The sequence below is a fragment of the Bos mutus genome, chromosome 20, assembly GCF_027580195.1.
Source record: "Bos mutus isolate GX-2022 chromosome 20, NWIPB_WYAK_1.1, whole genome shotgun sequence".
NCBI classification, from domain to species: domain Eukaryota; kingdom Metazoa; phylum Chordata; class Mammalia; order Artiodactyla; family Bovidae; genus Bos; species Bos mutus.
Genome location: NC_091636.1, coordinates 62,691,964 through 62,714,050, shown reverse-complemented (window position 1 = coordinate 62,714,050; position 22,087 = coordinate 62,691,964). Strand labels below are relative to the sequence as shown.

General features: G+C 42.0%; 1 protein-coding gene and 1 non-coding gene across 2 annotated transcripts in view; one reads left to right on the top strand and one right to left on the bottom strand.

Moving 5' to 3' along the window:
• Positions 1–22,087, top strand: part of MARCHF6 (membrane associated ring-CH-type finger 6) — an 80,493-nt gene that overhangs the window by 5,455 nt on the left and 52,951 nt on the right. The window contains exons 2-3 of the mRNA XM_070357718.1: positions 21,075–21,171; positions 21,960–22,033. Coding sequence (XP_070213819.1) covers positions 21,075–21,171; positions 21,960–22,033 — 171 coding nt within the window. The remainder of the gene's footprint in view (positions 1–21,074; positions 21,172–21,959; positions 22,034–22,087) is intronic.
• On the bottom strand, positions 11,850–11,921 carry TRNAC-ACA (transfer RNA cysteine (anticodon ACA)). The gene has a single exon. It is a non-coding gene; the product is annotated as a tRNA-Cys (tRNA).

Here is a 22,087-nt window from a genome sequence, read left to right as displayed (position 1 = left end):
CTTAGTGAAGATGTTATAAAAGTTGTTGAAATGACAGTATAGCATTTAGAATATTATGTAAACCTAGTTGGTAAAGCAGGGGCAGGGTTTGAGAATTGATTCCACTTTTGAAAGACATTCTGTTAGGTAGGTAAACTGCTCTTTCATTAAATCTGTAAATGTCAGAGCTTGAGAAGATCTTATATCTTTCTCATTTTGTCAGGAGTCTGATTCTGCAACGCACTGAGGTTATCAGTTTCAAAGAAAAAATGCTGTCCTTTGCCAAAGGGTATGTACTTTTAAAAAGTAAAAGCACTGCAATATTGGAATTGATGTTGCAAGCAAGTATTGATGTATGAAACTCTCATTAAGATATTAAACATTTTGGCATAGTAGAGTGCTCTTATTTCAGCCCAGTGATACATAGAGCTGACGTTTTTCTTTTTCATTTTCCTAAATTACTGCTCAAACTAGCAAAACATAATATAAAATCTTATCAGCAGTTTTTCATGGACTGCCAAAGCAATTGTTCTTAATGCTTTGTGAATTGTATTCATTGGGAAGGGATGAAGCTCAAGTGTGTCATATTGATCGTGTTCTGTAGTATGGCAAAACCTTGAGATGACTTAGATTTGGAAGCAATGAGTTCAAAGGATAGGAAGTTGTCAGAAGCAGACAGCTAGTTACTGTCTTTCTGGAACCACATGGTCTTTTATCTGTTTCCAGTAATGTCTGCTTCATTGTTTTTGCCACAAATCAGCTGTCACTGCTTTGGCATGCCCATGGCCAGGCATACATGCAGTTATTTGACAAGTGCTTACTGAGCAGCTGTTACGAGCCAGGCACTATTTTATGCACCTGGGGTAGGTGGGTAGCAAAATAGACAAAATCCCTTTTTTCATAGAGCCTGCGATCTTGTCTTCGGCTTGGTAAAGGAGGAAGGGAGAACAGAAAATAAACGTAATAAATTATACGACAAGACAAGATGGTTATATGTGCTGTGGAGAACAGTCAGTTCAGAGGGAATGAGATGGGTGAGAGAAGGATGAGAGATGAAGGAGGATTACAAAGGGGCCTGAGTTAATTCTGGTGGTGATGGATCTGTCATTATCTCGAATGTGGTGACAGTTTTACCAGTGTCAAGCATATCAAGTGGTATCCTCTAAGTGCATCTGATTGTATGTCAGTTATCCCTCAGTAAAGCTGTTTTAAAAAATCCATTGTCTTTTACTTACGCATGACTTTGTATCATCATGTATTGATCATTTGGTAGCTATTGGATCAAGTTATGCAAATCTTCCAAATGTTGACATGTTTCCTGTATAATATAAAAGTCACATTGATTAAGGACACCACTTATCTCAGAAGGGCTTTAGATATTTGGGAAACTGTCATGCTTATTGTGGTGGAAACAGGTTTTCTAAAATCCTAATCTTTGCTTGAAAGTTTTGTCATTGGCAGCAAATATTGTCAGTTGGTTTCTTTGGTTCTTAGACTCACTTCATTCTTTTGTGACAGTACTTGCCACATACCTGCCTGAGTAACTGTTGTCTGTCAGGCTTTTTTTTTCCTTCCATAGTAAAAATGGTGTTTCAGTGGCGTAAAAGCAGTTCCAACTGGTCATACCAAAGAATAATCCAAGTGCTTTTTCTTGAGACAATCATTGCTGTTGAGCCTGAGCCCAAGAATGAGCCTAGACTCCCTGTATTTTTCAGTTCTTAAACTTTTCACTTGGTTCTTTAAATCTTCTTTTTTCTTTTTATTTTGTATTCAGTGAGGAGACTGAAAACACAGTAACTTAATTAGAGGAAGTTGAAAGAATTATTAAGCTGTGGTAAGAGAATAATTATAAAGATGCCAGGACTGCTGTAAAGGGTGTGGCTGGGCCTGAGGCAAAGTGCAGGTAGGAAGACTTGGGAGGGGTGGGACTCTTCCTCACAGCTGTGGTTCAGACTGCATTGGAGAAGTACGGAGTTGTCCAAGCCAGAGCTAGCCCACAGTTTCTGGGTGAGCAGGTAACACCACCTCCCCCCACCCCCCCTCGCCCCCCCCTGCCCCAGGGCGCATGCAGGAAACCCAAGGTTGGTGGATGGCTAGACATGCACAGAGAGGTAGGGTACCGCTGTGGGTGCAAGGCCTGAAGTGTGTTGAGGTCTTATCAGTGGGGCTGTGAGAAGCTGGCAAACCCACTGAGAGTGCAGCAGGAGCAGGCATGCTCCAGGCCTCCTGTGTTGTCCCTCCAGCACCCTCTACTGACAAATCCTTTTCTGAGAACTGTTTAAAAGAGTCCATCTCTTATTACTGAACAAGTAGTACTGAAGGGTACGTTTGGAGCTGAGAGGAATCAGACTGATACTTGGCACACTCCTGCTGACACTTGGGAGTTACTGCCTCTACTGCTGAACTTGAATTTGCCCACTGCTGGGCAAAGCCAGAAGTAGAAAACGGCGGTGCCCCTTCCCTCCGTCTCTGGTCCCACAGAAGAGCGTCTCACCGACAGAAGGTAACTCAAGTCTAGTAGTTTTCAGGCTGGAAACTAGTTTTTGGGCTTCTAGGAGCAGTAGTGCAGGTGAATGTTAATTTTGTAATGACCTGTAATCTGAAAGGATAAGAAATAACTAAGCTTTGGGATATATGGATTGGAATTTTAAATCCAATTTAAATTGGAATTTAAAATTTTCAAGGCCTAATTACCAAATCCACATTTAAAAAGTATGTATATGTATATATACTTCCGCAGTCAAAAAGGAAGTGTTTTCCACAAAATTTTAGTTCAGTTTTTTTTCTTATAGTTGTAAAAGTAGCAATGAAACAGTAGAAACTAGGGAAGGAGAAGAAAATCACCCATATTCTCATCTAACCCACTTTAGTGGCTGTCATTTGTGTGTCTTTTCTCTTTTAGGCTGTTTAGGTTTCTTACCTAGTTGGAAGAACAGTGTGTATTCATTTTTTAAATCTGTGCTTTGCTTATTTAATATTATGCATTTTTTCTATATTGTCAAATAGTTGTTAAATTTGCTGTTTTTAAGGGACTATAGACATTCCAAGTACTGAATGTACCACAGTTTATGTAGCCACACTCCTGATCTTGGCTGTAATATTTTGAGTATTGTGGCCCTGCCAAGAGACATGTAGGATTTCCCCAACCAGGGATGGAACCCACACCCCCTGCATATTGGAAGCGTGGAATCTTAATCACTTGACTGCCAGGGAAGTCCTAAGTAATACTTTTCAATAATTGTTTACTGTAATCATAGCTGCTAATTATAAGATTTTTGTCGATAATCAGATACTGAAAATCCCTTGTTACTGCAACCAAGTGAATCAGCGTCAACTTTAGCAGTCATACAAATCATGTTGTTAATATGTATCCTCTATATTATGTGATGAAATGGCACTCTGCCTGTGAGATTTTCCTTCCCAAAATATAGCTCCACTCTAATCATGAGCAAAAACCGTAAACAAATTCTGATAGAAGGGCATCTTGTAATACTCCTTGAAATGATAAAAGTTGTCAAAGACAAGCAAAGTCTGAGAAACTGCCAGAGCTAAGAGGAGCCTAAGGAGACATGACAACTAAATGTAATGTGGATTCTGGAACAGAAAAATCACTTTAGGTAAAGATCAAGGAAATCTGAATAGATTGTTGACTTTAGTTGATGATAGTGTGTCAGTATGGGTTCACTAAGTGTCATAAAAGTAACACCTTAATGTAATAGAAGTGTAACATCCTAATGTAGGGTGTTAGTAATAGGGGTACTGAGGATGTTAGTAATAGGGGTACTGGGTATGTGAAAACATTGTACTGTCTTCCCACATTTTCTGTAAATGTAATCTGTTCTAAAAAATAAAGTATATTAAACCATTGCTTATTAAAATTATCACTCGTTTATCACCAGAAGGAAAGTGGAAACTTTTTGAAGTCTTAAAGAGCTTTCGGGGTACAGTGGTTTAAGAGTTAGGATGTACCCAAAGCTATGAGTTGGTCTGTATTTTTCCTTAGAATAGATGCTTAGAATGTATGTGGTGAACTGGATTGTTGGCTAAAAAAGACAAGGGATGGGCTAGCCCTAAATGGGTGCTGACTTGGTAACCTCACACTATTGGGCTTTCCCTCTCCCTTTCATCTCCTAGGCTGTCTCCTTGCTCAGTCACTCAGGATTTGAAGGTTTCATTCAGAGTACCTTAATTGAGCTAGGTACTGGGCTAGAAACTTTCAAAAGGTATGCTTTGTGAAGATACTTGTTCAGTCGCTCAGTTGTGTCTGACTCTTTGCGACCTCATGGACTGCAGCACACCAGTCTTCCCTGTCCTTCACCGTCTCCCAGAGTTTGCTCAAACTCATGTCCATTGAGTTGATTATGCCATCCAACCATCTTGTCCTCTGTTGTCCCCTTCTCCTCCTGCCATAAATCTTTCCTAGCATCAGGGTCTTTTCCAGTGAGTCGACTCTTCGCATCAGGTGGGCAAAGTATTGGAGCTTCAGCATCAGTCCTCCTAATGAATATTCAGGGTTGATTTCATTTTGTGAAGATACTAAATATTCAAATAAGCAAACAAACTAAGCAACAAAAGTTGCTACAGGATTTAACAGAAGTTTGCCCTTGAAAACCACTAAGAGCTTTTTTTTTTCCTAGGTAGGTTTGCAGAGCTTTGATTTCTAAGTAGGTTTGTGTTCATAACCAGCAAAGTGCATTGATTTTACTTTGGCCTGAGCAAGATTTGTAATTTTACTGCATGTAAATTTGATGGAGCCTTACTCCACCACTTTTCATTTTTAGTGAAGGGCCTCAGGCTGCATCTTTTGTACACTTAGCTCTCCTTTTGTACCGTTGGCCTTGTTATTCTGTTGAAGTTTCAGGTGGTGGAATTGATCCTATTAAACAAAATAGATTATTCATTGACTCCCTCCCCGCCCCCCCTTTCCCCTTTGAGTCATTTTATTTGCACGTGTTAAACTCCTTTAGGAAAGAAATTCCAGGATTTCTCTCCTGTGTGTTTTTGTCTTGTTTCTTCATGGTCCTCATGCCACTTGAGGTGGTCAGGACAATGAAACCAAGCTAACAGAATGGAAGTAGGTTATTTTGCCATTTTCTAGGTTTTCAAATTGCACTTCCAAATCTAGGGCTGGTCACTCCACACTTGTTAACTTGCCTGTGAGATTCACTGTAATTTTCCCAGCCCTGTGATCATCAGTGATTGGAAATTCACCAGTGTAAGCATGCTTCATCATCACAGTCAGAAACCAGATGATGACTTGGGAGCATAGCCTGATAAGGACCTAGTTTTGGTCTTTCTTTTCAGCATTGTTAATGCTCTTGAGAGCATGGAAAGATGGTGGAAAGAGTTTTCTTTGAATTTCTCTGTTGGTGGTAGTTATGCTTGTTTTAGTTTTGTGAATCTGCTAAGATCCTTTATAAAAAAGGAAAGGTTAATTTATGTCTTAGTCACAAACTACCCCCAAACCTGAGCAGCTTAAACCAACAAAAGGTTGACGTTTCTCACTGACATCACATCTCAAAATGGTCCTAAGTTGGATCACCTGGAGATCTAGATGGGAGACCGTGTTTTTGATTCCACAGTCCATGAGGCAGGAGCATGGAGTGTGATGGAGTGTGTTCATCGGTGCCCAAAGCCTTCTGTCTAGAAGTGATGCCCATCACTAGACCTCATAGTGCATTGCCCATAGCAGGTCACATGTCCATGTAGGGTTTCAGAGGTGACAGGGAAGTGCAGTCCCACCACAGACCCAGGAAGTAGAATGCCGGAAACATTTGATGACCAGCACTGATGATTCCCACAGTCCCTTGCAACATGGTTGGATGGAGTAAATGTGCTCACTGCCATACGTTTCACTCTACAACTTCATTAGACCACATTTTAGAGAGAGAACCAATTTTTTTCCATGTCATTACCTTTTCTCGTTTCCTGTTTCTCATTTCTCATTACCTGTTCTTGACTCCTACATCTGTTTAGTCACTACCGTAGAAAATCTTTTGATCTTTTTTCCCCCCAAGTATAATTAAAGTAAAATTTACCTTATTTAATGTCTGTGAGTTTTTGACAAATGCATGCAGTCATGTAGCCACCACAATCAAGAAGATATAGAATACTTCTTTCACTACTCAAAATATCTCCATGCCTTTTTATGGTCAACTCTACCTCCAGACCCTGGAACCACTCATCTGTTTCTGTCTATATATTAGGTTGGTGCAAATGTAATTGTGGTTTCAGACCTTGAATTTCAAATCATTATAATTAGGCTCAAACATATCTTTATTAATCAAAATAGGAACCATTATAATCAACATGTTTTTTGCCAGTGGGAGGTGCTTGTTTATTCTTGTAGCATAAAAGTCCATGCTTCGTGATTCAACAAACTCTTGGAAAGCATTTTCTTTCTCCTGCTGGTTGTGGAAGCGTTTTTCCTACAAAAAGTTGTTGAGGTGCTTGAAGAAGTGGTAGTTGGTTGGCCAGAGGTCAGGTAAACATGGTGGATGAGGCAAAATTTTATAGCTCAATTCCTTCAACTTTTGAAGTGTTGGTTGTGCAACATGCGGTTGGGCATTGTCATGGAAAAGAATTGGGCCCTTTCTGTTGACTAATATTGGTTTCAGGCCTTGCAGTTTTTGGTGCTTCTCATTGCTTTGCTGAGCATATGTCTCAGATGTAAGGGTTATGCCGAGATTCAGAAAGCTGTAGGGTATCATATGGGCAGCAGACCACCAAACAGCGACTATGACTCTTTTTTGGTGCAAGTTTGGCTTTGGGAAGTGCTTTGGAGCTTCTTGGACCAGCCGCTGAGCTGGTCATCGCCAGTTGTCATATAAAATCCACCTTTCATCACATATCACAATCTGATCGAGGAATGATTCCTTGTTGTTGTGTAGGATAAGAGAAGATGACTCTTCAAAATGATAATTATTTTTTGATTTTCGCTCAGCTTATGAGGCAGCAACGTTTTTCACCTTTCCAGTTTGCTTCAAATGCCAAACGAGTGTAGAATGTTGACGTTGATTTCTTGGGCAATTTCTTGTGTAGTTGTAAGAGGATCGTTTTCAATGACGACTCTCGGTTGTTGTCACCCTCCGGTGGCTGGCCGCTAAACTCCTCATCTTTAAGGCTGTCATCTCTTTCGCAAAACTTCTTGAACCACCACTGCACTGTACATTCATTAGCAGTTCCTGAGCCAAATGCGTTGTTGATGTTGTGAGTTCTCTCCTCTGCCTTATGACCCATTTTGTACTCAAATAAGAAGATAGCTCGAATTTGCTTTTTGTCTAACATCATCTCTATAGTCTAAAATAAATATAAAATAAACAGCAAGTAGTGTCATTAGCAAAAAAAAAAAAAAAACCAAGAAATGTGCATTAGAATGATGTATAATGTAACCACATTTAAGAATGTATTCCAGCATCAAACAGCAAATTTCAACAATGCAAAAACCGCAATTACTTGTGCACCACCCCAATAGTTTTGCCTTTTCCAGAATGTTATAAATGGAATTAAACAGTATGTAGCTGTTTGAGTCTGATTTCTGTCCACTTAATGCATTTGAGATTTATTCGCATTGTTGCATATATCAGTAGTCTTATCTTTTTTTTAAATTGCTGAGTGGTATTCTATTGTAGAAATGTGCCACAGTTTACCATGCCCCAGTTGTGGAATTTTGGGCTTGCTTGTTTCAAGTTTGGCAGAATTACACATGAAATTTACATAGATTTCTGTGTGAACATAAGTTCTCACTTTACTAGGTCAAATACCTAGGAATAGGATTACTGAGTGTATGATAAGAGTATATATGTTTTTGGTTTTGTCATTTTAACAGGTATATAGTGGTATCTTGTTGTTTAGTTACTTAGTCATGTCTGACTCTTTTGCAACCCCTTGGACTATAGCCCCCGCCAGGCTCCTCTGTCCATGGGATTTCCTAAGCAAGAATACTGGAGTCGGTTGCCAATTCCTTCTCCAGGGGATCTTCCAGACCAGGGATCAAACCTGTGTGTCCTGCATTGGCAGACGGGTTCTTTACTGCTGAACCACCAGGGAAGTCCGTGGTACTTTACTGTGGTTTAAACATTTTTTAAATGTGGAAAAACATACATAACAAGAGTTACCATCCTAACCATTTTTAAGTGTGTAATTCAGTGACATTAAATATAGGCACATTGTTGTACAGTTACCAACAACTTAATGTGATTTTAATTTGAATTTCCTTAATGATGTTTGCATTGCTTTCATGATGCTAACTTCTCTAGGTTAGCATAAGAAGCAGCTGTTCAAATCTTTTGCTGAAACTTTTTGGATTATTTTCTATCGTTAAGACACCAATTAGTAAGCTGGACGAAGGACTTGAATAATTCACAGAGAAAAAGAACATGGCAGAATGTAGAAATAATCTAGCTTTACTAGTAATAAAACTACTTAATTAGCTATTGTACAAGTTATTTTTGTCCTTATATTTAGTAATGCAGTGTGTTTTTATTAGACGGAGCAATCTACCATTCAAATGCAAGAAAATAAAGTTGGAGGGGAGAAAGCAGAGATATGTAGGATATTAACATTAAATTATGAAAATTTTAATGTTAATAAAATTTGGCCACAGGACTGGAAAAGGTCAGTTTTCATTCCAATCCCAAAGAAAAGCAATGCCAAAGAATGCTCAAACTACCGCACAATTGCACTCATCTCACATGCTAGTAGTGTAATGCTGAAAATTCTCCAAGCCAGGCTTCAGCAATATGTGAACCGTGAACTTCCTGATGTTCTAGCTGGTTTTAGAAAAGGCCGAGGATCCAGAGATCAAATTGCCAACATCCGCTGGATCATGGAAAAAGCAAGAGAGTTCCAGAAAAACATCTATTTCTGCTTTATTGACTATGCCAAAGCCTTTGACTGTGTGGATCACAATAAACTGTGGAAAATTCTTTAAGAGATGGGAATACCAGACCACCTGACCTGCCTCTTGAGAAATCTGTATGCAGGTCAGGAAGCAACAGTTAGACCTGGACCTGGAACAACAGACTGGTTCCAAATAGGAAAAGGAGTACGTCAAGGCTGTATACTGTCACCCTGCTTATTTAACTTATATGCAGAGTACATCATGAGAAACGCTGGACTGGAAGAAACACAAGCTGGAATCAAGATTGCCAGGAGAAATATCAATAACCTCAGATATGCAGATGACACCACCCTTATGGCAGAAAGTGAAGAAGAACTCAAAAGCCTCTTGATGAAGGTGAAAGTGGAGAGTGAAAAAGTTGGCTTAAAGCTGAACATTCAGAAAACGAAGATCATGGCATCCGGTCCCATCACTTCATGGGAAATGGGGAAACAGTGGAAACAGTGTCAGACTTTATTTTTCTGGGCTCCAAAATCACTGCAGATGGTGACTGCAGCCATGAAATTAAAAGACGCTTGCTCCTGGGAAGGAAAGTTATGACCAACCTAGATAGCATATTCAAAAGCAGAGACATGACTTTGCCAACAAAGGTTCGTCTAGTCAAGGCTATGGTTTTTCCTGTGGTCATGTGTGGATGTGAGAGTTGGACTGTGAAGAAGGCTGAGCGCTGAAGAATTGATGCTTTTGAACTGTGGTGTTGGAGAAGACTCTTGAGAGTCCCTTGGACTGCAAGGAGATCCAACCAGTCCATTCTGAAGGAGATCAGCCCTGGGATTTCTTTGGAGGGAATGATGCTAAAGCTAAAACTCCAGTACTCTGGCCACCTCATGCGAAGAGTTGACTCATTGGAAAAGACTCTGATGCTGGGAGGGATTGGGGGCAGGAGGAGAACGGGACGACAGAGGATGAGATGGCTGGATGGCATCACTGACTCGATGGACGTGAGTCTGGGTGGACTTCGGGAGTTGGTGATGGACAGGGAGGCCTGGTGTGCGATTCATGGGATCGCAAAGAGTCAGACACGTCTGAGCGACTGATTTGATCTGATGAAAAAATAAAACATTCTAGAAAACTTGATCATATAACTGAGGTATGCATGATAAAGTTGAAAAGTTCTCCTTTGGAAATTGGGGCTCTGTTTTAATCCTCATTTCTTCATAAACTTGCTTGATATCGTTGGGTTAGTTTAGAACTGGAGTTAGCTGATCTCCGTCTGCTCCCCACTTGTCCTTGGTGTCAGAGGCAGTGGTAGGGTTGAAATTTTTCTTGTACTGTTTGGCTGGATTACAGCAGCAGTTATTGTCTATAAAGTTTTCTGGCTTACTGCGTTGCCCCTTTACCGGTCCTTTGGCTAGAGGGAGCAGGTTTTCGTGGGGACTTTTTTTGGTCTGCTCTCGTTACTGTTTCTAGGTTGCCAGCTTCTCCACCTTAATCTCTAGTTCAGGCTCAGTTCATTTCAGTCACTCAGTTGTATCTGACTCTTTGTGATCCATGGACTGCAGGACGCCAGGCCTGGTCTCCCTGTCCATCACCAACTCCCAGAACTTAATTCAAGCTCACGTCCATCAAGTCAGTGATGCCATTCAACCATCTCATCCTCTGTCGTCCCCTTCTTTTCCCGCCCTCAATCTTTCTCAGCATCAGGGTCTTTTCTAATGAGATCCAACCAGTCCATCCTAAAGGAAATCAGTCCTGAATATTCATTGGAAGGACTGATGCTGAAGCTGAAACTCTAATACTTTGGCTTCCTGATGCGAAGAACTGACTACTCCAGGCTACTTAAGGCAAAACACAAACCCAGAGAACTCACTACTCACTGCTGTGTCTGTTGTTCCTTGGGGCCCCAGCTCCTTTTGCTGGTCTGCCTTTGCTTCACTCTTTAGTCTTCTTATGTGTGTTTCGTATATAATATCTTGTGTTTTTAGCTGTCCTTGGCAGGAGGAATAGGGAGAAGACTATTTTATCTTGATCTAGAACTTTCCATTCTTTTCTAGTCTTTACTGCTTTCTCTAGGAGGAAACTTTATCCTGATTTTCTAGTGATACGTGTTTTTCACATTTTTGTATTTTTTTACATTTGGAATTACAAAGAGTAAGTAACTTTTTGTGTCTGGGGTTCTTTATCACTCAACATCATTTTGTGTTGTTGCTGTTCAGTTGCTAAGTTGTGTCCAACTCTCTGTGACCCCATGGACTCCAGCACTCCAGGCTTCCCTGTCTTTCCCTGTCTTCTGGAGTTTGCTCGAATTCATGTCCATTATATATGGACACATACACAAATATATGCAGTTGATCCTGAAACAACAGTGGCTTGAACTACTTGGGTCCCCTTTTATGCAGATTTCTTCCAGTAATTATATGGTGTTGCCCCTCATCCCTGTTCGTGGGTTTCATGTCTATAAATTCAACCAACTGCAGATCAAAATTTTCACGCGCCTTTGCTTGAATCCGTGGATGCAGACAGAACTTGCAGATGTGGAGGGCTGACTTTGGGACTTGAGTGCCCTGGAGTTTTGCTACATGTGGGGGCTCCTGGAAGCAATCCATCCACGGATACTGAGGTAGAGGTGTACTATAGGCAGCATACCCATGTAAATTAAGGAAAGAACTTCTTTCCCCAACTGTGATCCCTGCAAAGTAGCAACTGTTAATAGCTCTTATCTATTTTTCCAGAATAAATGTTTGGCCATGACCTTGCTTTGTTTCAGGTTTTTATGCTGAAATATGGATTGGCAGGGAAGAAGCTTCCATGCCTTCTACTCCATGCGCACAGACTAGCGAAGGAAACTTAGTTGAGGATATAGACCAAGCACAGCCTAGCTCTTAGGCAGCTTTTCTTGGCCTCCAGTTCGCTCAGTCGAATCTGACTCTTTGCGACCCCGTGGACTGTAGCCTGCAAGGCTCCTCTGTCCATGGGATTTTCTAGGCAATAGTACTGGAGTGGATTGCCATTTCCTTCTCCAGGGATCTTCCCAAACCAGGGATTGAACCTGGGTCTCCTGCATTGTAGACAGACACTTTACCGTCTGAGCCACCAGGGAAGTACTGATAAAGGGGATAAGATCAGATCAGTCGCTCAGTCGTGTCCGACTCTTTGCGACCCCATGAATCGCAGCACACCAGGCCTCCCTGTCCATCACCAATTCCCGGAGTTCACTCAGACTCACGTCCATCGAGTCAGTGATGCCATCTAGCCGTCTCATCCTCTGTAATCCCCTTCTTCTCTTGCCCCCAATCCCTCCCAGCATCAGAGTCTTTTCCAATGAGTCAACTCTTTGCATGAGGTGGCCAGAGTACTGGAGTTTCAGCTTTAGCATCATTCCTTCCAAAGAAATCCCAGGGCTGATCTCCTTCAGAATGGACTGGTTGGATCTCCTTGCAGTCCAAGGGACTCTCAAGAGTCTTCTCCAACACCACAGTTCAAAAGCATCAATTCTTCGGTGCTCAGCCTTCTTCACAGTCCAACTCTCACATCCACACATGACCACAGGAAAAACCATAGCCTTGACTAGACGAACCTTTGTTGGCAAAGTCATGTCTCTGCTTTTGAATATGCTATCTAGGTTGGTCATAACTTTCCTTCCCAGGAGCAAGCGTCTTTTAATTTCATGGCTGCAGTCATCATCTGCAGTGATTTTGGAGCCCAAAAAAATAAAGTCTGACACTGTTTCCACTGTTTCCCCATTTATTCCCCATGAAGTGATGGGACCAGATGCCATGATCTTCGTTTTCTGAATGTTCAGCTTTAAGCCAACTTTTTCACTCTCCACTTTCACCTTCATCAAGAGGCTTTTGAGTTCTTCTTCACTTTCTGCCATAAGGGTGGTGTCATCTGCATATCTGAGGTTATTGATATTTCTCCTGGCAATCTTGATTCCAGCTTGTGTTTCTTCCAGTCCAGCGTTTCTCATGATGTACTCTGCATATAAGTTAAATAAGCAGGGTGACAGTATACAGCCTTGACGTACTCCTTTTCCTATTTGGAACCAGTCTGTTGTTCCAGGTCCAGGTCTAACTGTTGCTTCCTGACCTGCATACAGATTTCTCAAGAGGCAGGTCAGGTGGTCTGGTATTCCCATCTCTTGAAGAATTTTCCACAGTTTATTGTGATCCACACAGTCAAAGGCTTTGGCATAGTCAATAAAGCAGAAATAGATGTTTTTCTGGAACTCTCTTGCTTTTTCCATGATCCAGCGGATGTTGGCAATTTGGTCTCTGGTTCCTCTGCCTTTTCTAAAGCCAGCTTGAACATCAGGAAGTTCACGGTTCACATATTGCTGAAGCCTGGCTTGGAGAATTTTAAGCATTACTTTACTAGCATGTGAGATGAGTGCAAATTGTGTGGTAGTTTGAGCATTCTTTGACATTGCCTTTCTTTGGGATTGGAATGAAAACTGACCTTTTCCAGTCCTGTGGCCACTGCTGAGTTTTCCAAATTTGCTGGCATATTGAGTGCAGCACTTTCACAGCATCATCTTTGAGGATTTGGAATAGCTCAACTGGAATTCCATCACCTCCACTAGCTTTGTTCGTAGTGATGCTTTCTAAGGCCCACTTGACTTCACATTCCAGGATGTCTGGCTCTAGGTCAGTGATCACACCATCGTGATTATCTGGGTCATGAAGATCTTTTTGTACAGTTCTTCTGTGTATTCTTGCCATTTCTTCTTAATATCTTCTGCTTCTGTTAGGTCCATACCATTTCTGTCCTTTATCAAGCCCATCTTTGCATGAAATGTTCCTTTGGTATCTCTGATTTTCTTGAAGAGATCTCTAGTCTTTCCCATTCTGTTGTTTTCCTCTATTTCTTTGCATTGATCGCTGAAGAAGGCTTTCTTATCTCTTCTTGCTATTCTTTGGAACTGTGCATTCAGATGTTTATATCTTTCCTTTTCTCCTTTGCTTTTCGCTTCTCTTCTTTTCACAGCTATTTGTAAGGCCTCCCCAGACAGCCATTTTGCTTTTTTTGCATTTCTTTTTCATGGGGATGGTCTTGATCCCTGTCTCCTGTACAATGTCACGAACCTCATTCCATAGTTCATCAGGCACTCTATCTATCAGATCTAGGCCCTTAAATCTATTTCTCACTTCCACTGTATAATCATAAGGGATTTGATTTAGGTCATACCTGAATGGTCTAGTGGTTTTCCCTACTTTCTTCAATTTAAGTCTGAATTTGGCAATAAGGAGTTCATGGTCAGCCACAGTCAGCTCCTGGTCTTGTTTTTGTTTACTGTATAGAGCTTCTCCATCTTTGGCTGCAAAGAATATAATCAGTCTGATTTCGGTGTTGACCATCTGGTGATGTCCATGTATAGAGTCTTCTCTTGTGTTGTTGGAAGAGGGTGTTTGCTATGACCAGTGCATTTTCTTGGCAAAACTCTATTAGTCTTTGCCCTGCTTCGTTCCGTATTCCAAGGCCAAATTTGCCTGTTACTCCAGGTGTTTCTTGACTTCCTACTTTTGCATTCCAGTCCCCTATAATGAAAAGGACATCTTTTTTGGGTGTTAGTTCTAAAAGTTCTTGTAGGTCTTCATAGAACCATTCAACTTCAGCTTCTTCAGCGTTACTGGTTGGGGCATAGACTTGGATTACTGTGATATTGAATGGTTTGCCTTGGAAACGAACAGAGATCATTCTGTTGTTTTTGAGATTGCATCCAAGTACTGCATTTCAGACTCTTCTGTTGACCATGATGGCTATTCCATTTCTTCTGAGGGATTCCTGCCTGCAGTAGTAGATATAATGGTCATCTGAGTTAAATTCACCCATTCCAGTCCATTTGAGTTCGCTGATTCCTAGAATGTCGACATTCACTCTTGCCATCTCTTGTTTGACCACTTCCAATTTGCCTTGATTCATGGACCTGACATTCCAGGTTCCTATGCAATATTGCTCTTTACAGCATCAGACCCTGCTTCTATCACCAGTCACATCCACAGCTAGGTATTCTTTTTGCTTTGGCTCCATCCCTTCATTCTTCCTGGAGTTATTTCTCCACTGATCTCCAGTAGCATATTGGGCCCCTACTGACCTGGGGAGTTCCTCTTTCAGTATCCTATCATTTTGCCTTTTCATACTGTTCATGGGGTTCTCAAGGCAAGAATACTGAAGTGGTTTGCCATACCCTTCTCCAGTGGACCACATTCTGTCTGATAAAGGGGATAAGCCACAGCTAATCAGGTGTGTGGCTCGGGGCCTACTGAACAGTCAGTGTTTGCCATAAAGTGTTGTATAGCTGAGGCTTATCACCATTCTGGTTGATTTAGAGGAACAATCTTTGCTTTTCCATTTAGGGAAATATTCATACAGAAAGTATGCTTGAACAAAACTCATGTAGTCACAACTTTATCATGTGGGAAAAGACAAAGCGTCAGTACTACAGAAGAGATTTGTGATATTATTTCTTGGATCAAATTCTTTTTAGAGTCATTTAGATTACATGGTTTTAAATTAGAATTGGATTGTTGGTCTCATAGAAATAGACCTTTGGAATGTTGAGACAGATTATTTAGATCTTATTCTGCTTTCTTTCCCTGATGAGGATATAGACAGTGAAGTTTGAACACATTTGTTTTTGGCCTTGCTGTGTGGCATATGAAATTCTAGTTTCCTGACCAGGGATTGAGTCCATGTCCCCTGCATTAGGAGCTCCAAATCATAACCACTGAACTACCAGGGAAATCCCCTAACACATTTTTAAAAACATGATCACTAAAATAGGAAAATTGCTAACAAAAGTTTTTATATTTGTGTGTGTATATTAAATAAACCACATGGTAAGTCCCTCTACTAAAGAACTTCGTGATAAAATTGGACTTGGTAGTGTTTAGTAAAATAGAAGTTCAGCTATGGTATTTTCACGGAGAAGGCAATGGCAACCCACTCTAGTACTCTTGCCTGGAAAATCCCATGGATGGAGGAGCCTAGTAGGCTGCAGTCCATGGGGTCGCAAAGAGTCGGACATGGCTGAGCGACTTCACTTTCACTTTTCACTTTCATGCATTGGAGAAGGAAATGGCAACCCACTCCATTGTTCTTGCCTGGAGACTCCCAGGGACAGAGGAGCCTGTTGGGCTGCTGTCTACGGGGTCGCACAGAGTCGGACACGGCTGATGCGACTTAGTAGCAGCATGATATTTCCAAATTGCATGTTTAACCTTTGATTTATATAGTTTAAAAGTTTAATTACATAAATTTAAAATTCTCACAAATAGATCAATGTAGTAAGCCATCATATTGCCAGCATCTAGATTCAACAGACACAAGCACGGCTGACAGTTCTTTTATCTCAACTCTTTCCCTCTTGCTTCCCCACACTTCTTTTGGATTGTTTTAAAGGAAATCCCAAATATGATATCTTTTCATCAGTAAATGCTTATGTATTCTAAGAGATAATAACTTATTAAAAAAACTAACCATAATACCACTATCATACTGCTTACTGTCTTTATCCTCCCAAGTTTTAAAAGGCCTGTCAAGGGGCTTCCCTGGCAGCCCAGTGGTTAAGACTCCACACTTCCTCTGCAGGGGGCACAGGTTCTATCCCTGGTTGGGGGACTAAGACCCCACATGCTGTTTGGTGCAGCCAAAAAAATAAATAATTAAAAAAATAAAAATGCCTGTCAGTATTATTGCTATTAACATGATGATTACTGAATTCTCTTTAGGTTATCTCTATAGTCCCTTTTGTCTTTGGATATAGCCTACTAGGGATGTATGATCATGTTATCAAGTCTCTAAAATAATTATTATCTGTGATTAAGCTTGATATACACAGGTTCATTTGTTTTTGGCTTATTTTCTACTTTGTTTGATTTTCACTTTTATTATTATGTAAAAGAGTTACATGATTCTAAAACAAGATGATTTAGAAGCCTAAATATTCCCTTTTCTTTCTTTTTATATAATCAGTGGAGCTTGTGAAGTCTCTGATAAAATAATAATATTGTGTACGTGTGTATTTTGAGAGAGTCATAGTTTACTGTCAATTTTACTGTGGGGAAAAAAATTATATAAGGCAGTGGTCCTCAAACTTTTTTGGTCTCAGGATTCCCATAAACTCTTCTGAAAGACTCAGAAGAACTTTTTATTTGCCATATAAGAGAATAAAAACATTAAGAAATTTTTATTCACTTAACACACTCATTATGTGTTAATATACATTTTTCTTCATGAAAATAACCATATATTCTAAAGCCAGAATATTGGTGAGAAGAGTGGATTTGTTTTATATTTGCATATCTTTTAAATGTTTGGTTTAGTGGGAAGCAGCTACATTCAAACAGTTGTGTTCTGTAGTCTTTGGAAACCTGCCACTGTACACAGGCAAGACAGTGAGAGAAGACTCTCCGTGTTAGAGCGGAGATAGTTTTGACCTTGCAGGGCCCCAGTGAGTCCCAGTTCTGTACTGTAGACTCTGTTGAGCAGAGCTCTGGGGCTTGATTTAGATTTGTTATGTTTGCTTAGTTTTGTGTTCCTTGGTTTGTCCTTTAGAAGGATGGAATCTTCTGAAAATCAGTGTCTGGATCTAATGGAGATCCAGTCTTCCCAATCGCGCTCAACTCCAGCCCTGCCTGCCCCTTGCGGCCGTCCTGTGGAGTGTGGGGGACTGTGGTGCCCCGGTGGTGGATGGGCGCACCCCGCAGTCTCCGTGGTATTCCCACCCGCAGCGCCCGCGAGCCATAGGGGCCTCCGCGTGCGTATCTAGGAGGAGTCAGGCTGACCGACAGACGTTTGCCCGCTCCTTGGTGGTGGTCCGCACGTTACCTCCCTGCGTTCCGCTGGCCAAGTGTGCCAACAGAGGCTCTCCCTGGCCCAACCCCAGTCCTTCGCCGCATAACTGCTGGCTGCCAGGGCGACGGGAGGCCAGCGGTGTTGCCACTGCTTCCCTCTGCCCTGTGTCCTGCCTGCCACACTGTCTCTGCTGCGCCCTACTTCCTGCCCCCGGGGCCGCTTGAGTGCTGGGGGAGAGACAGGAAGAGGTGGAACTACTTGCCCTGTGACTGTACCTGCCCGCCCACACTTGTACTCAGACTCCCCGTAAGTGGGGGATCTTGTGGTGGCATATGCCTGTCTCTAAAGTTAATCCACAGAGGTCTAGGCATTTTCGCTGGTACCAACCCTGACATAGCGAAGGACTTTGAGTGCAGGTTTGGCTTCTACCTGCAGAACCGTGGCCATTCTAGAACTCACCCACGCCCGTGGGCATCCGCAGCTCAGCTCTGATGATTCTAGGTCACCAGGAGGGCATGTCCTGTGGCCCTGTTAAGTTGTGCCGACCAGGGCAACTGGGAATTGGGTGATGAGGAACCCAGATTTGGTTCCATAGAGGAAGCCTGGTAATGGACTATCCCAACCAAGGGGTAGCAGACTTGTTACTCGAAGCCCAAGGGTGGAGAGGCAGTGATGAAAAACAGAACTGGTCTCTGAAGGTCTGGTAATTGGAATGAGTCCACTTAAAATTCTTTAAGGTGGATCCATTGCATGGCAAGTCTAGTACCTGCAGCCGAGGTGGTGGTGGTTTAGTTACTAACTCGTATCCAACTCTTGTGACTCCATGGACTGTACCAGGCTCCTCTGTCTCTGAAATTCTCCAGGCAAGAATACTGGAATGGATTGCCATTTCCTTCTCTAGGGGATCTTCCCTGAGAAGGAAATGCATTGCAGGCAGATTGTTTACTGACTGAGCTATGAGGGAAGCAGCCAAGGTAATCTCCAGCTTCAATGGTAGGGTGTTGAGTTCGGCGCAGTTAAAATACCGTGTGATCTGCCGCCTGGGTTTACGGATGGGGAGCCTCCGCCCCTATCCCCACGCCCTGCTTCTCGACCTCCTGGCTCCTAGCCCGGTTTCCCTGGGCTGACGTGTGGGAGCTGCCTGAACACTGCCGCTGGAAATCATGGCATGGGACCGTGGTTCTGTTTTGTGTTGGAACTTTGCAGAGGCCGATTAGACGCAATGGCTGGGACGTTCCTACTGCACCGCTAGAGCTCAAAGTCTTAGATTGATGCAAAACGGACCAGAGTGAAAGCTGTTGCCATAGATGTTTTTATTAATTAAGGATGAAGGTGTAAAAAGGAGGTTCAAAGAGATTCTGATCCCATATTGTCTCTCCATAAACGATGCCGACTGCCAGCGTTATTTCCGGTAATGTGCAGGTAGCTTACCGGAAAGCAAAGTCCTTCCCATGATGGTAGCTGCAGTGTCTGGTTCTAGAACTGAAATTTAAAGGCACAGTGGTGCAATCTGTGCTTAATTTGATACAATTCAGATAACTCTAGACTCCATGGGAACCAGGATTGACACTTTTGATAGCTTTTTCCTGGGTGGTGGTGAGTGGCTTTTCTGTCTTCCTGGAGTGATTTGTCTGGTTTGTAGATAACAGGGAGACTAGTGTGCTAACCATAGGTTACCCCAAGCGCTTGATAGCCTTAACTTCAACAAATATTGTTTAGTTGCCCAAGATTGAGCAGTCACAAGTCTGTGATGCCCTTAAGTGGCCAGAACCGCACCACACTGCTCAGCATGTGTGCTTCCAGTCGGACGGGTGCTGGAGATTTCATTATTAAATCCGTTAGAGGTAGGCTCTGGGTTGCAGTTGTTAACTCATTAATGAGGAATTCCCTGTAACAGAGTAGATCAGAAGTTTACATCAAGTCCCTGCCCCTTGTTCACACTGCCCGTTGCCCTTCACATTCCCACCTTGGGGTTGGTATTTGGCCTTGGTGGTTCGCTGAGAAGCCGTTCTAAATGAAAGTCACTACCAGGTTTTGGTAGGTGGTCCTGCGGAAGGACCACATTAATGAACAAGAGAGCTTGATGGCGCGCTTTCAGTCCTCTGCATGTCACCCACCACCCCAGGCAGACTGACGGCGGTGCAGTTAGAACCACTTGGGGCAGGAGTGTGAGGAGGAGCTGCTGCCCTCTGGCGGCAGACCCATATCCCTGCGCTCCCATGATGAAGATTAAAGTCACTCAGTTGTGTCTGACTCTTTGCGATCCCTTGGACTGTACAGTCGGAGAAGGTAATGGCACCCCACTCCAGTACTCTTGCCTTGAAAATCCTATGGACGGAGGAGCCTGGTGGGCTGCAGTCCATGGGGTCGCTGAGGGTCGGACACGACTGAGCGACTTCACTTTGACTTTTCACTTTCATGCATTGGAGAAGGAAATGGCAACCCACTCCAGTGTTCTTGCCTGGAGAATCCCAGGGACGGGGGAGCCTGGTGGGCTCCCGTCTATGGGGTTGCACAGAGTTCGACACAACTGAAGTGACTTAGCAGGACTGTACAGTCCGTGGAATTCTCCAGGCCAAAATACGGGAGTGGGTAGCCTTTCCCTTCTCCAGGAGATCTTCCCAACCCAGGGATCGAACCCATGTCTCCCACATTGCAGGCGGATTCTTTACCAGCTGAGCCACAATAGTTTCTGCTTAAGGCGGCCTCTGGCTGTTTCTCTCTGGCCTTCGTGGTCTTGGGGTGCCCCCTCCACACCCTGATTGTGTGTGTGTCTGTTACAGTGTCTCCCTCTAGTGGAGGGTTGTCCCCAGGGCCACTCACTGCTGTTTCTATAAGTCCTGAGGTAATGTTTTTGTGAAGTTTAAACTTAGGACTGGACTTAGGACTTTAAAGTGTTAGGAGAAGAATGTGATTGATTTTTGCTTATTTCTATCTATAGTCTGTTAATTATGAGGGTGTGCAGTTTTAGAGCTTCCCTGGTGGCTCAGACGGTAAAGAATCCGCCTGCAATGCCAGGAGACCTGGGTTCGATCCTGGAGTCAGTAAGGTCCCCTGGAGAAGGGCGTGGCAACACACTCCAGTCTTCTTGCCTGGAGAATTCCATGGACAGAGGAGCCTGGATAGTTATAGTCTGTTGGGTTGCAAAGAGGTGTCACGACTGACCGACTAAGCACCATGCAGTTTTAAAGAAAACCACTGTTTCTGTCATTTTCAATTTTTATTTATTTACAGAACTCTGATACAAAGAAACAATTGACCTTTCTATATAATAGGGATTTTAAGTTTCAGATATATTTGATTATCATCTTGATCACCCTTTTCAGTTCTCCATGATGTTAATGATGTTTTATGTAGTGACAGAGTCTTACTTTGACAAGCAATATTTTAGTCTTTGGTGGTCTATTTTTCATAAATTATAACCAAAATAATTCAGTTTTTCTTTTTTCATTAATAGACATATGTAGAGTGTGTCGGTCAGAAGGAACACCTGAGAAACCTCTTTATCATCCTTGTGTGTGTACTGGCAGTATTAAGTTTATCCATCAAGAATGGTGAGTCATCCTTTTGGAAAATTTTTGCCTGAGCTTCACTTTTGTCATCTGTATAATAAAGGGAACTGTTTCAATGACTTTTTCTGTAACTAGATATTTAAAAAAATTTTTTACTATGTTTGGAGATTATCCCTATTGCTTATTACCAAGCCATGTCATTTTGGTATATTGTCTTTTGCCCATTTGTTTGTTTCTACTGTGGGGAGCTTATATGTTCATGGGGAGTATTACGGTTTTCTGGTTTTGCTTAGGATGGTTATAGCTTACATTGAGGAAATGCTTTGTGTCAGGGAATACTCAGTGCTTCTGTACATTTTAGCTCATTTAATCCTTACAACAGAACTGCGAGGTTGGAGTATTACTGTCATTCGCATGAGGAAACTGAAGCATAGAAAGGTTAACTTCTCGGTGGCCCAGCCAGCCAATTAGTGATAGGCCTGGCCACCAGGCAGCAGTGTTATTAAACCAGTGTTAGAACTGATGCTGATGCTTGGAGATTCTTTTTATATTCAGTGTCTTTGAGGAGATTACAGTTTACATTAATTAATTGTTCAGTTTAATCTCAGTTGCTTTTTAGTGGTAGAAACTCGTGTTTTTTTATCTTTATTTGTTATAATTCTGTACTCTTCGAGGGCATCAGTGATAAAAAAAAATTAAAGATACTCGAATTTAAAATCGTAAAAGCTCTGTGATATGTAAAACTTTAGTAAAGCAATATTAGTTTTCAGTGAAACCTCAAAATTTCCTTGTCATAAATATTATACTTATGAATATGTTTGTAATTGCAGCTTAGTTCAGTGGCTGAAACACAGTCGAAAAGAATACTGTGAATTATGCAAGCACAGGTTTGCTTTCACACCAAGTAAGTTCTTCAGAAGTTTTCACTGCACTTCTAGATTATAACTGGCTACCTAAA